Source organism: Henckelia pumila, chromosome 3, assembly GCF_033568475.1.
Source record: "Henckelia pumila isolate YLH828 chromosome 3, ASM3356847v2, whole genome shotgun sequence".
NCBI classification, from domain to species: Eukaryota; Viridiplantae; Streptophyta; class Magnoliopsida; order Lamiales; family Gesneriaceae; genus Henckelia; species Henckelia pumila.
This window is the reverse complement of record NC_133122.1, coordinates 162,560,809-162,576,569: the sequence shown is the minus strand read 5'-3', so window position 1 is coordinate 162,576,569 and position 15,761 is coordinate 162,560,809. Positions and strand designations below refer to the sequence as shown.

Below are 15,761 nucleotides of genomic sequence, written 5' to 3'. Positions count from 1 at the left end.
TCGGATGTTGTTTTCTTGATGAAAACACAAAGGCATATTGGATCATTTACATATCCCTTTTTCATCAAGTGCTCACTTAGCCGATTATACCACATTCGGCCGGATTGCTTTAACCCATATAATGATCTTTGCAATTTTACAGAATAAAATTCTCTGGGTTTTGAACTTTGTGCTTCAGGCATCTTAAATCCTTCAGAAATTTTCATGTATATATCACTATCAAGTGATCCGTATAAGTAAGCTGTAACAACATCCATAAGACACATTTCCAAATTTTCAGACACCACCAAACTAATCAAATATCAAAACGTAATTGCATTCATAACAGGTGAATACGTTTCTTCATAATCAATTTCAGGTCTTTGAGAAAAACCTTGTGCAACAAGTCTAGCTTTATATCTGACTATTCCATTTTTCTCATTTCGCTTTCGAATAAAAACCTATTTGTATCCAACAGGTTTTACACCTTCAGGTGTGAGGACTATAGGTCCAAAAACATTACGTTTATTCAGCGAATCCAATTCAACCTGGATGGCATCTTTCCATTTGGCCCAATCATGACGAGTTTTACATTCACCAAAAGATTTTGGTTCATGATCCTCATTTTCATTTATGATGTCACAAGCCACATTATAAGAATATCTCATCAATATCTTCTATGTCTTTTCGGTTCCATATTTTTCCAGTATTAATATAATTGATAGAGATTTCACGATTCTCATCAGTTTGTGGTTCTGACAGAACATTTTCATCATCAGGTGTTTTTTCTGGAACACCATTTTCTATTTTATGATCATCGTGCTTCTCTATGCCTTTTCTTTTCCGAGGATTTTTATCCTTGGAACCGACTGGCCTTCCACGCTTCAAGCGTTTTATGACATCATGAGTGTATTCAATTTGTTTCTTTGGAATTTCAATTCGAGCAGGTACATTTACAGCATGTATATATGATTTTGTTACCCCTTTTGTGTCTGCAAATGCATCTGGCATTTCATTTGCAATTCTTTGCAAGTGCACAATTTGTTGTACATCTTTCTCACATTGTTTGGTCCTTGAATCCAAATGTAACAATGATGATACATACCATGTGATTTCTTTTTTGATGTGTTTCTTTTCTCCCCCTAACACTGGGAAGATTTCTTCATTAAAATGACAATCAGCAAAGCATCCTGTAAACACATCGCCTGTCTGAGGCTCAAGATATCGAATGATTGATGGACTATCATAACCGATATAAATACCGATTTTTCTTTGAGGACCCATTTTTGATCGTTGAGGTGGTGCAATAGGCACATACACCATACATCCAAAAATTCTCAGATGAGAAATATTTGGTTATTTACCAAATGCAAGCTGCAATGGGGAGAATTTATGATATGCACTTGGTCTGATGCGAATTAATGCCGCAGCATGTAAAATTGCATGTCCCCATATAGAAATAGGGAGTTTTGTTCTCATAATCATTGGTCTAGCAATCAGTTGTAGACGTTTAATCAATGATTCAGCTAATTCATTCTGTGTATGAACATGAGCAACAGGATGTTCAACAGTAATTCCCATTGACATACAATAATCATTGAAAGTTTGGGAAGTAAATTCTCCATCATTATCAAGTCTTATTTTCTTGATTGTATAATCAAAAAATTGATTCCATAATTTTATTATTTGAGCCATTAATCTTGCAAATGCCACATTCCGAGTTGACAATAAGCATACATGCGACTGCTAGAAGCATCGATCAATACCATAAAATATCGAAATGGTCCACATGGTGGATGAATTGGCCCACAAATATCACCTGAATGCGTTCAAGATATATGGGTGATTCTGTTTGGATTTTAGCTGGCAATGGTCTTATAATAAGTTTTCCAAGAGAACATGCTTTACATTGAAACTTATTATTCTGAAAGATCTTCTGGTCTTTCAACGGATGACCATGCGTATTTTCAATAATTCTTCGCATCATTATTGAACCAAGATGTCCCAATCGATCATGCCAATTGGTTAATATTGAAGAACTATTAACCACCATATTTGATTCGATTGGCCTTATATGTGTATAATGCAATCCAGTAGGGAGCATTGATAATTTTTCAACCACATATTTCTTTCCTGATTTATATGTGGTAAGACACATATATTTCTGATTTCCATCAGTTATCGTCTCAGTATCATACCCATGAGAATATATGTCATTAAAACTCAAAAAATTTCTTTTTAATCCTGGTGAATATAAAGCATCATTTATTAAAAATTTTGTACCATTAGGTAACAAAAAATGTGCTTTTCCACAACCTTCAATCAAGTCTACAGGACCTGATATTGTATTCACCATTGTTTTTGTTGGTTTTATTTCCAAGAAATATTTTTCATCTCGTAGAATAGTGTGCGTTGCACCACTATCCGGTATGTAAATTTCCATGATATTATTTCCATGTTTGCTCATAGCATTTTCCATATCAAACTTCACAAAAATGCAATAAAAAAAATTAAGTACAATACAAATGCAAAATATAACATGCTTTATAATACAAGAATGTATGAAAAGTGCAATGAGTTCAGAATATCTCGTAAAACCACGCACTCTATACTGTTGCTGTAGAGTTATATTTGATGCGTGAAAAGTGAAAAAAGTTTTCTCAAGCATTTCCATCTCTGTGACTTCAAGTCCACAAAATTTTAATTGCGAGACTATTCGATACATCGTAGAATTATAATCACTGACTTTTTTAAAGTCTTGGAATCTCAACGTATTCCATTCATCATGGACGGTCGGAAGTATCACTTCCCTTATATGCTCAAATCTTTCTTTCAACCCTTTCCATAAAATCATTGGGTCTTTTTCTGTGAGATAATCACATTTCAACCCTTCATCAAGATGTCGGCGTAAGAAAATTATTGCCTTTGCTTTATCTTGTGAGGTTGATATATTAATTTTTTTAATGGTATCACTTAGACCCAATGACTCAAGATGCATCTCTACATCGAGAGTCCATGGCATATAATTCTTTCCAGTGATATCGAGCGCAACGAATTCAATCTTTGCCAAATTTGACATGGTGGTACTAGAAAAATAACAATGCATTTTATTAGTTAATTTTCATTAATATGTCAATACAAAATAATGGAAGAACGAAGATTACAAGTGCGTGTACAAATAGAGAAAAAGTATGTGGTGAAAAATCGCTGGTGAGTACAAGACTCGTGAGCATGATGATCATAATCGTTATGAAAAATAGCCTTATAAATGTCATCATCTTAATCGTCGAAAAAAAGTCGTTTTGTTACCGTTTGTGACCGTTAGGGGTAAGAAAAAATCGAGTATGTGATGAATAAAAATTCGTGATAATCATGTGATGCATATAATGATAATCATAATTAAATAATTATGTATATCATATCACATTATTATAAGATCGGTGTCGTAGACAGCCTTTTATATAATATTGTGAAATTATACCAATATAGTTAGTATAAAGTCAGGTATAGTATATCATATCACATTATTATAAGATCGGTGTCGTAGACAACTTTTTATATAATAACATGAAATTATACAAATATGAGTATATTGTTTAAGAACTTTAGAGGCTTTTATACTTGTCGTATCCCTTACCGAAAGTGTGGGATGTCGTCTTAACATCCTCCCAGGATTTATAACAAGTTTTGAAAAAAACTTATTTTTTTTCATAACATGATATTATATATTAATATATACACAATAAAAATATATAAAAAGTAAAATAAAAATTCTTACTTGTTGAATATTTTTGACTTCTTCTTGTATTTTGGAGCGTCGGAAATTATAGAGAACCTTCGAGCGATCGTGCTGATAACGTGTTGTGAAAAAGTAAAAATTTACGTTAAAAAGTAAATACTCCAAAACTCAAAATATATCAAACTCTACATTTTATAATATTTTTCTATCAACTCAATTGTGTTTTTCATCACAAATGAAGACTTATTTATAGATTCACATTTGAGATTAGTTCAAAAATTAATACATCATTATCTACATCATCACATACTAATTTTTCACATTTTACAACTCAATATTCAATATTCAACATTCAAAATTCAATATTCAACATAATAATAATATATTTTTCAACAGTTTTCACATTTTTCTTTCTTCCAAATCAGGTGACAAATAGTACAATCTCATTGTTAAAAATCTCTTATCATAAATACTAACAATTCTCCATTTATTTTATCATTTAGAGAATCAAAAGTTTCTTAATAAAGATAAAGATCATCGTATAATTACCATTTTTATTTTAAGGAATTCGACATTAATATTATTACCCAATCAATTTTTACAGTGTAAATGACACAAAGTATCGTGTATGCATATGTAGCTAGAAAATGCACCTCTTGATTAGACACACGTGGGCAACGGTAAGATCTCGAGATTTTGAATTTTAATCGCACCAAACAAGTTAATTTTATATATTGTTTGTTGTCTATTGTGTTATTTGATTACTTATATGTATTAATATTTATTTGTGACGATTGTCAGAGTTTGAAATTTTATTGATTGTAATTTGTAACTATGTTTACGGTATCAAAATAATTTTTTTTTTTAGAAAAATAATTTATATGTTTATATTATATAGAAAAGTGTAGAATAATAAATATTGTTTGATTATTATATAAAGCTAAAACCATTTAAGGCGAGGAGGAGGACAAAAAACCAAAACCCTTTCCTCACCGTCGGAAGAGAAAACTGTGTTCACTCCTCCTCCTCTCCACCGACGTACAATTCGTTCGTAAAAATCCTTGTAAAGTTCGATTTCAGGTCCCCCAATTCACGAGAAAAAAGTAGTTTTTGGTGGAAATTTCTCTGCCCGGTAGAGAAAAGGTTGAGAAATGGCGGAGGTGGCGCAGAAGCTGACGCCGGAGGAAGAGAAACAAAGCATTAGAGATATTTCAGTTGCCGCCGAAGCCCAATCCAAATCCGGCGATACTTTTTTTTTAATCACTCAAAGGTATTAGTTTGAGACTATTAGTGTATGAGATCCATTAAAAAAACCAGCCATTCCTTTTTATTTTGTCTTTTCATTGATTATTGTTCATTACCAGTCTCTTGAGCGTTTAACTTTCGCTTGTGTTCAAATGAAAATGCTTTGGGTTTAATTAGTGCTTAATAGTGTAAGTTATTTGTGCGTTGGCAGTTTTAGTTGGTGGCGTTTTTACTGTCAATCTTGGGCTAAATGTGATTAATTAGGCTACGCGGAATGTTAAATCATGTACTTATGCTGAACTTGCGGTTATCCACTGCGTCAATGTGCGTAGCTGATGTTTGCCTTTTAATATGGAGTTCAATTTAGTGGTTTGGATATTCTATTATGGTTGGCTTTACAGATATCTGCAAATTGAAAGGAATGAATTAGTTTTTGCTTTGCTTTTTGTACGCGTTTAGGATTTAGAAATCGGATGCGCTGCCGCCACTGTAATATAGGAACATTGGAAATCAATATCAGTGGCTTTAAACTCATCAACTAAATGGATTGCATCCATGTTTCACCGAAAACCGTTGTGGTACTCATCAACGGTCATCAACTAAATGGATTGTGTCAATTTTCCGTGGGCCTTGACGTGACGGTCACAATAACCGTCACAGTTTTTTTTTTTTCTGAAAAATAAGAACGAAATGCAGAAATTTTGGATCATATTTAAATTAATGGAAAAAATTTAAAAAAATCGAAAAGAATTCAAAAACTGTCTGCAACGGCCACTATGACCATTCTGTGCCGATAAGTTGGCTATATTTCTTCAGAAATTGTTTTGACCAGGCACCATTTCAGCCAAGGAACTTTGTCGCTTCGGTGGCTGTTTAATGGCTGCGACAGCAAACCATGATTGTGTTGAGCATTTCTTTACACTTTGCAGTAATGACAATCACATTGAATGCATTTAAAAATGTCTGAATTAGATGTGGGAAACTATCAGAAAGGGAAATCGATCATAATTACTGTCTCGACCCTTGTATCTAACCAATGAATGTCACTGGATGGGCTTGATGGATATTCACAAGTTTGCTACAGTTTTCCCCTAAAAGGCTCGTCAACTAAGTATATGGAACCATTAAAAAAAAGTATGTGGAAGTGTTTTCATCATTCAAATCAGTCGGGGAGGTTTCCTTTACCGAGCTAGTTTATGATCTTATTAAAAAAGTTGAAGCACATAGCAAAGTCTCCTGTCTTATTATATCATATTGAGATAGAGGACACTCAACTTAATGACCTGAAAAATCCTTTTTCTTTACCTCACTGCATCTTTTTCAATCTTTGGAATTATTTGCCCCTATGTGTTTTTCTATTCTGGTACCAACTAATTCATCAGTTCCATTTTGTTGTTTCCATTCATTAGGCTAACTCTGATCGTACATCCTTTTCTTTTGGGTAGAATAATCTGTTTCATTGATTTGTTTTATTTTGGTTACTGGTAGATGGTGGCATGATTGGCTTGAATATGTGAATCAAAACCAATCCAGTATTGTCAATGAGGGATCTTCTTCTGAGAATCATGAGTCAGCTGGCTCAAGTGTATTAAAGAGGCCATCTAGCATTGACAATTCAGACTTAGTAGATGAAACTGTGTCCGAGGATTCTGATATGGACTTTGAACTTCACGATACCTTAGTTGAAGGTACCGACTACATATTGCTTCCCCAAGAAGTTTGGAATCAATTGTATATTTGGTGAGTAGTCATTACTCTACTTTCACTTAATCTGACATTCCATAACATGCTATACATATATGCGTTCACACCCCCCCCCAACTTCCCTATCATATTTTGTTCATGCATCTAAAACAATTACCTGAACATTTACTTTAGAAAACAAATACTTAACATCAGAAGTAAATCTCTCTCTAGTATACGTTGGCACTATTTTGATGTTGATGTGAACAAATGTCTTTACCTTAAGACCTATTGAAAGGTCCCTTGTGATATACGAGCGTTAACACTAAAGTTTGCAGAGGCCGATTGAATTAGCCATGACCACACATTTCAAACTTGTGATTTGTATTTGACTTCCAAACCTGTGTTTCTCAGTGTTTCCAATGAGCAATGAACTAAATGTTGTCCCTTTAATGTACTTGTCCAGTTGTGTCCATAATGTTGGCCAGTATCTGTAGCTCTCTATAAGTTTCTATTGTCAAAACTGAATTTTTCTTGCGCATATTAAGTACGGTGAGTACCTGCTTGAAGGTCTATTTTACTTATTTGAAAAATATGATATCCAAGTTATATTAATATGATTCTCCTTGTTATCTTGAGATTTATGGTCGATTTTTTACTTAACGATTTATATATCTTAAACTGTATCAAGAACGTACAAAAATGCAAAAAGTTCCCAATTTCTTTAACTTTTCAAATGCCATCATAGTCTTTATGGTTTTGAGGAGTGAAAGAAGAGCGTATAACCCAGACAACTGAGTCTTACCAACTTTAAATCATCGTAATTGGTGGTGTTGCCTGTAGTCTATCACGTAAACTGGTTTGGTTTTCACTCAATAAAATACACGAAGTAAAAAAAAGGTATTATAAAGAAAAGAAGCAAAAAGTAGAGAAGTCATTGCACACAAAGGCAGAAGACAACTGCTAGCAATTTGTCTTGTTTTTTTTCAAAAAATATCAGTTGTTTGAGTCATCTATAAGCAATCAGTTCATTTTTCAGGGCAATGTACCTCCGTTGTTGTTTCTCCCTTGTCCCAGTTCTCTTCATCCCATATTTTTCTTAGCCCCTTCGATGCATCTTGTCTTAAGAGGCGCGCAATTTATAGGTTCTATTCCTAGTGAAAATATGACATGACTGAGCATATGGAGTGCTGGTCCACAAGCCTATTTAGGTTCAATTTATCATTAGATAGTGAAAATTAAATTCTTTTGGCTGTATATAGTAGGAAAAGTATATTGAGAAACTACATGAATTTGTAATGCTAATCATTCAAGTTTTAATGTTCGAATTTCAATTGTGTTTGTCCTAAGTTGAGCATGTCCTGTTTATGATGCAGCTTGAGTGCGCATTAAATTAGAACTATTCTCCGAAAAGCTATTTTTTGTCATGTCATATTTGTAAAGGATTCTGTTAAATATGTTAACATTTTAAGATTCTAGGTTGGTTTGCTCAATTTTAATCTGGATTTTCTCAGTTCCTTTTTGAATAGAAGTGGAAGAGAGCAGAAGAGAGAAGTGTAAAATTATAAAAAGGAACTGATAACTTATTGATTTTCTTTAGCTCCTTTAGTGTGAACCACCGATTAGAGTCTCTTGATTGGAAAAATGCTGCCTGCTTGTTTCTTATTTTGGTAATTCTTTATGCCCGGTTCATTAGGCTCATTATTTTACGTGCTATGCAAAACTGGCTGGATTCTTAATTCTTATGTATTTTGAAGAGGCTTATGTCTACACAGCCTGCACCAATTTACTGCTAAATTAAACTGCTGTAATTTCAAGTGATATTATGGTTTCACTTTAGCTGTTAAATTGAAGAATTAGATGTATGTTACTTTAGAGCAAGATCCCTGCATGATCAGGACTCATTCTGTATATATAATCCGGAAGTGGAAATAACTAAGTGTTCTTTCGTGATGGATATAAGCTTGTAAAATTGCCTAGATTTGTTTGCCATAAAATATAATTAAACGTATGCTCTGTTTTCATCACCATGCTAGTGAGTTGTATTATGTTATAGATTGTTTAGTAAAATGGGATTTAATACAAGCCTTTGTTGAAATTAGGTATGGAGGTGGTCCTGTATTGGCGCGAAAAGTTATCAGCACTGGCCTTTCACAAACAGAATTGTCTGTTGAAGTTTATCCTCTACGGCTTCAGTTGCATTTGATGCCAAAAGGTGTCAGTTCTGTCATAAGAATAAGCAAAAAGGTATGGCGAATGTGTTCCCTGCTCCCAAAGGGAATAAGACAATTTATTTATTCACCTTTTGCCATGGCTGCCTATTTTCTAGTATCTGCTACACTGAATTTCATCTGGCAGGAAACAATTGGCAAACTTCACCAAAGGGCTTGTGAGATTTTTGATCTTACCTCGAAGCAAGTAAGACCTTGTTCTGTGTTACCCTGTTCTCATATGTGCTTGTTTTCTTAAACTCACGATGATAAATTTACTCGAATAAATTTCCTTGCTCAGGTGTACATTTGGGATTACTTCAGTCTTAGAAAGCACGCATTGATGAGTGACATGGAAAAGACGCTTGATGATGCAAATATTCAAATGGATCAGGATGTGGGTGTCTATGTTTCACCTTCTATTATATCTGACAAAATCATGTTTATGTGAGAGCGCTTTTTGTTGGACCCATAAGCTGAATTGTCGTATGCGCATGTCCCATTAAAAACTCAATGCTCAGATTGGTTGCTCATGTCATGATTTAGTCTGTCTTAAATCATAGCGTTTCAAGAAGCGATATCAAATATTTTTTGAGTGAAACTCATGTTCAACTCTGCATGAAGTTTCTTGCAGATCACCTATTATTGGTTAATTGATATGTTTACCAAGTTGGCCGATGTAGGCTTGTAGGACATTTGGGGTTTGGGGTGGAGTTTGGGTTTTTATTCTCAAGGTATTTTTGCAAATTTATTGGTTATCAACATTTTTTCCCCCATTTTCTTATTGTATATGATTGTTAAATTTCTTTTGGGGTCAAAGAAATACACTATTGTCTAAATCTGAAGAATATTTTTACTGAATGCATGTTATGTTATCGAAAGAAATATTACGGTAGATATTCTTTGTAATCACAGAAGTCTCAAGAATGCCTTTCTTGACTGATGAGTTTGGATTGATTTCGGTATAAAAATTATAAGCCTTAATTTTCTTTGGTTTTCATAGTGGATTTTATTTAATTTTTTTGAAGAAAAACCAACCGTATTTTTTTTGTATTGTATGCCTTGGGCCCTTGGCAAATAACTTTTCTTGATTTCCCTTCATTCAACTTAGTTATTCTGTCTATTGGTTCTTTTTTCTGATGATAGTAACTTGAATAATTCAACATTGTATTCAAAGTTGACTTGATGCTCATGTTTTCTTTATTTGCTGAGAACTTTGCCTGATTGATAGATGGTTTTGGTCTTTTTTGCTAACATTTTTTTCTGAGGTTCAATTTTTTTCCCAATGGCTGATACAGATTTTGGTGGAGGTTGTAAATAGTAATATCGATGATGGAACAAATTCCATTCAGGAGAACGGATCTGTGGATAACGGAAGTGTGGCTGTTGTTTTACCTTCACAGTCTTGTGTACCAATTTCTGAAGCTGTATCTTCAAGTAAATATTCATCAACAAATGGCACTGCAGAATTGTCACAAACTCAAAACCTAAATATGGAGAAGACATATGGACCAAGTGGGGTTAGTACAAGGGGTTCTTCTTGTGGTCTCACTGGACTGTTGAATCTGGGAAACACTTGTTTTATGAATAGTGCGATACAGTGCCTTGTTCATACACCAGAATTTGCTCGGTATTTTCGTGAAGATTATCATCAAGAAATCAACAGACAGAATCCTCTGGGCATGGTTGTAAGTTTCAAAAAAGCAATGATAAGACTTGATACGCACGCTCATATTCTTGCAGCTTTAATTTGAAATATGTTCGAAATGGGATGAAATAATTGAGTGTTTATTTTTTGGTTGAAAATAAATATGAGTTTTATAGGATTGAATTTAATAAATTTTGGAAGTGATGCATCTTCTGCTATACATTTGTGACAATGATCATATGTAAGTTCATTCACTCTAAGAGCAATTTTTAAACTAATTTTTTAGTAATGGATACTAATCCATGGAATCGATCTTAGATCTCGACATCTTGGTTGCATTTAAATTTGAGATTTTGTGATGTTGACAGTTAACCAATACAAGGATTTGTCTGCAGGTGCTGAGTTGTGTATAGAACCATGTTTCTAACATTTAGCGGTGTTCTGATCGACATGGTCATCTTATGAATCTTGATATATTTTGCAGGGGGAGCTTGCTTTAGCATTTGGTGATTTGCTCAGAAAATTGTGGGCACCAGGACGAACTCCTGTTGCGCCAAGGCAATTTAAAGCAAAACTTGCTCGCTTTGCACCACAGTTTAGTGGATGCAGTCAACATGATTCACAGGTTCGGTGCATCATGCAAAGCTTTAATGATTTTATATTGATATTGAATGAAGACAATCAGTCAGCCAGTATATTTGATGTCTTTCCTGTGCAGGAACTTCTTGCATTTTTGTTAGATGGGCTTCATGAAGATCTGAATCGTGTCAAACATAAGCCATATATAAAATCCAAAGATGCAGATGGCCGACCTGATGAAGAAGTTGCTGACGAGTATTGGGCAAATCATATTGCTCGAAATGATTCAATCATTGTGGATGTGTGCCAAGTAAGTAAATCATATTACTGGTCAATTACTTCTCCAACCTTGTAGCTGTACGTTTGTTGTGTTTGTAAACGCCTAGGTGATACGCCCTGCTTCAGATCTTCATAACACAATTTATTGCTAGAAATTTACGGCTCCTTTTTATTATTGTTGCTTCGGATCTTTGTATCCTATAATTTTCTCTGAAAACAACTTTTTTCCAGCCTTTTCATTTGTTACCTCATTATAGATTCTGGTCTCTTGTGTTTATTTTAAATAATATATGGCATCGGAATTACATTCGCACTTTTGTTGTGCAGGGTCAATTCAAGTCAACTCTAGTCTGTCCTGTATGTAATAAAGTTTCAGTTACATTTGATCCTTTCATGTATCTATCCCTGCCTCTTCAGCCCGCGACCACCCGTAATATGACAGTAACTGTTTTTACTTGCGACGGAAGTGCATTGCCAGCAGCTTGCTCTGTTACTGTTCCAAAGCAAGGACGTTGCCGGGATTTGATCCAAGCACTAAGTAATGCTTGTTCCTTGCAACTCAATGAGAAGCTCCTGCTTGCAGAGGTTGGCAGATTATAAATCCTGTGGTAATCTAATATTTATACAAAGATTTGTTGCCTGAATTTTATTTTTTGTGTTGTTCTAGATAAGAGGCCACTTGATTTACCGGTTCCTGGAGGATCCATTGATATCATTGTCTTCCATAAAAGATGATGATCACCTTACAGCCTACAAGATCTCAAAAGTGTTGAAGAACACAAAATTCCTACAGTTGATTCACAGGCGGGAAGAACAGTATGTGAAACTCAATATGAAGTCTGTTGAAAAAATTTCTTCATGCATCTCATTCTCATGGAATCCAGCATTAGTTTTACATCTCTTTGATAATGCTTTGGTCTCTATGTATAGGGGTTCGGGAAATGCTCAGAGTGCTCTTGGATGGAAGCCTTATGGAACACCTCTTGTTTCACCAATCTCATGTGACGATACTATTACTAGAAGTGATATACAGTTGATAGTTCGTACAATGCTCTCACCAATGTTAAGAACAACAAATCCAGGTGCTGTTACTTCAAGAAATGCATCAGTGGCAACATCGGATGAATCCCATTCCACCAGAATTACGGAAGCTTGTTCAGAGGCTGATACTGCTGAAGTAAGAAAAGGAAATGGTAGCAGTTCGAGACCAGTGACCTTACAGAAACTTCCTTTGCAGTTGGTTGATGAAAACAATGCTTGCATTGATTTAACTGTGGGTGATGATAAGGTCGTTAAGTTGTCCTCATCCTCTATGTCAATACTTGTATTTGTTGACTGGTCCCAGAAGCTTCTGGGAAGCTATGATACCAGCCATATAGAAAACCTACCAGAAGTTTGTAAATATGGACATTTAGGCAAGAAAGCTCGTAATGAACCTCTCTCATTGTATGCTTGCTTGGAATCTTTTCTACGGGAAGAACCATTGGTCCCGGAGGACATGTGGTAACCTCATCCTTTCCTTCACTACAATTTCCTTTCATTTCTAATGCACTAGTGATTTGTTTAACAGCCATGATACGGATGCAAAGTTTTATAAAATCATCTCCTTGTTTGCTCAAGATTTAAATCATGTCTACTAAGACCCCAATATTGTGGATTAGATTGTGTTACTTCTTTCTCTACCTTTCTCTCTCAACTTATTGGTAGAATTGGAAAAGTAGCCTCTCTCTCAAACTTACATCATTTGCATTTGTTCTGACGCAGGTATTGCCCTCAATGCAAGGAGCGGCGCCAGGCAAGCAAGAAGCTGGATCTTTGGAGGCTACCAGAAGTTCTTGTCATTCATTTAAAAAGATTCTCTTACAGTCGATCTGTGAAGCATAAGCTAGACACATTTGTCAATTTTCCCATTCATGACTTTGATTTGACAAATTATGTTGCAAGCAAGAGCAACACTCAGAGACAGATTTATGAACTCTATGCCTTGACAAACCACTATGGTGGCATGGGAAGTGGGCATTACACTGCACACATTAAGGTTTGCTATGTTCCTTCTATGTTTATGCTTCCGTGATCATCGTGTCCTGGGGCATTAATTGACGGATTGCTTTTGATTTAACTTCATCATATCCTTTATGTGTTTTCATCTGTTCACCCAACATCCTCAGATGCTTAATTGTATGAACTTGACACACTGAAGCTGCTTTTAGTTTTACATGTTAAAGAATCTGAGTGAGGATGATTCTTCTCATTTGTATACTTTATCTGCAGCTTCTGGATGAAAACAAATGGTACAATTTTGACGATAGTCACATATCACCGATCAATGAAGAAGACGTGAAGTCAGTTGCTGCTTACGTTCTATTTTATAGAAAGGTTAACAGTGACAAATGTTCTGCAACTAACGAATCAACTTAGTGGTGGGGAGCCATACCTTACCTTCCCATTGCTAACAAGTTTAAATGGTCACCATTTGCCTGTAAATCGACTGTAACCTTGTAGTTCTAAATTATTTAGAAATTTACAGTCCACAGAAATTCAGAGGTAACGGTTAGTTAGCAAAAGCAAGTCTATAGTCGATTTTACCTCTGGGAACGAATATTATTGTGTGATATAGAAAAGTGAACTAACCAAACTGGTATAAACCCTTTTTGTCCAGGAAAAAAAATTAGGTGTATCATCTGTATGCATTAATGTTAATGATATAATTTTAAAGCTCTTGACCAGTGTTGATTTTTCTTCAAAATTTGTATTGGGTCAATGATATTTGACATGGGATTGTATCGTTGGAGACCCACTTTTTAACAAATCCCTTGTCACGGTAACTTCAAAAGCGAGATGGGAACGCAACTCATCATGTCCGAAGTTCGTCTCAGTTGGATCGAGACTGTTGAATAAATTGTGTGTGGATAAAAAGTTTTTATCCCACATTCTTTGAAAAAATATTAAAATAATTATACTCTGCTTCTGCCGATGATCGAGAGACGGTATTTTGCTTCTTTGATCGCCATGATATCATATATTCTCCAAGAAAAACACAAAAGCCATTAACTGATTTTTTTGTATCCAAACACGCTTTTCGATCTGCATCAGAGAAGAATTTGAGCTTAAGATCAGAGGCTTGTTTATATAAAATTCCCTGACCAATTGTTCCTTTGATGTACTTGAGAACATTCAATGTTGCCTCCATATGAGAAGTCCTTGGTTGAGAAACAAACTGACTTAATCTATTCACCGCATAAGTCAAGTCAAGACGAGTGATTGTGAGATATAACAGACGACCAATCAATCTTCTATAAACAAAAGAATAAGATAAAAGTTATCCTTCATAATGAGTAAGTTTGGTGTTAGCATCCATTGGAGTTGATCGAGGTTTACACCCTAGCAGCCCTGCATCAGTTAGCAGCTTCATAGCATAATTTCTTTGACATATAGAAATACCACTAGGAGCACGAGCAACTTCAATGCCCAAAAAATACTTCAATTCTCCCAAGTCCTTCAAGCGAAATTTGTTATTGAGAAATTCTTTCAAGCTTTGTGCTTCTGCCTTATCATTGGTGGCAATCACAATATCATCAAAATACACCAAAAGAGACACAAAAATACATCCTCTCTTCCGTAGAAACAAGGAATTATCTGCATGAGATTGAGAAAAACCAATACTCAATAACATAGTAGAGAACTTGGCAAACCATTGTCGTGATGCTTGCTTCAAGCCATAAATCGATTCGTGAAGTCGGCATACGACATTCGGTAGTAAAATCTCCCCCTCTCTATCATACCCTGGAGGTAGAGACATATAGAATTCCTCCGAAAGATCTCCATGAAGGAATGCATTATTAACGTCAAGCTGTAATAAGAACCAGCCTCGAGCAGCAGCCAAAGCAAGCAGAATTTTGACTGTAACAAGTTTGGAAACAGGTGAAAAAGTCTCAATGTAATCAATACCTTCTTGTTGTGTGTAACCTTTGGCAACTAAACGGGCTTTATAACGCTGTAGAGAGCCATCAACAGAAAATTTGGCTTTGTACACCCAACGACAACCAATAACAGATTTTCCCGAAGGTAAAGAAACTACAGACCAAGTGATGGACATGTTTGTGTTGCATATTTTATTATCATTTTATTGTCATTTGTGTGTGCATTCATTTGTTTTAATTAAGTTTTTGTTGGTTTTTCATACATCGTGTCTACATTACATGCTCCCGTGTTTATTGTATAGAACGTAGCGTTTTGTCGAGGAAAAAGCTATTGCGCGAGAATGAATTACGGAGCAGCAATGATCAGAAAATCATATTTAATTTTATAAAAGTCAAAATCCGATCTCCACCGTCCAAAATAAAGTTCAAGATGTTTTGAAGCAGTTTTCCAAACTTCACCTCAATCCGACGGCTAGATC

At 35.0% G+C, this 15,761-nt stretch overlaps 1 protein-coding gene across 1 annotated transcript; it reads left to right on the top strand.

The window, feature by feature from the left end:
• Positions 1 to 4,663: 4,663 nt before the first annotated feature.
• On the top strand, positions 4,664 to 14,103 carry LOC140886358 (ubiquitin carboxyl-terminal hydrolase 5). Its single transcript, XM_073292898.1, has 13 exons — positions 4,664 to 4,988; positions 6,452 to 6,703; positions 8,749 to 8,893; positions 9,005 to 9,064; positions 9,158 to 9,253; positions 10,155 to 10,544; positions 10,989 to 11,129; positions 11,223 to 11,393; positions 11,690 to 11,947; positions 12,030 to 12,178; positions 12,293 to 12,865; positions 13,127 to 13,400; positions 13,634 to 14,103. Exons 1-13 carry the CDS (start codon positions 4,870 to 4,872, stop codon positions 13,778 to 13,780), a joined length of 2,775 nt encoding a protein of 924 aa, XP_073148999.1. The 5' UTR covers positions 4,664 to 4,869; the 3' UTR covers positions 13,781 to 14,103.
• Positions 14,104 to 15,761: the final 1,658 nt, after the last annotated feature.

Coding starts and splice junctions, on each gene's coding strand:
- LOC140886358 (XM_073292898.1), top strand. CDS start 4,870: ATGGCGGAGGTGGCGCAGAAGCTGACGCCGGAGGAAGAGAAACAAAGC. Junction 9,065..9,157: donor TTGATCTTACCTCGAAGCAA/GTAAGACCTTGT, acceptor TTCCTTGCTCAG/GTGTACATTTGGGATTACTT. Junction 13,401..13,633: donor ATTACACTGCACACATTAAG/GTTTGCTATGTT, acceptor CTTTATCTGCAG/CTTCTGGATGAAAACAAATG.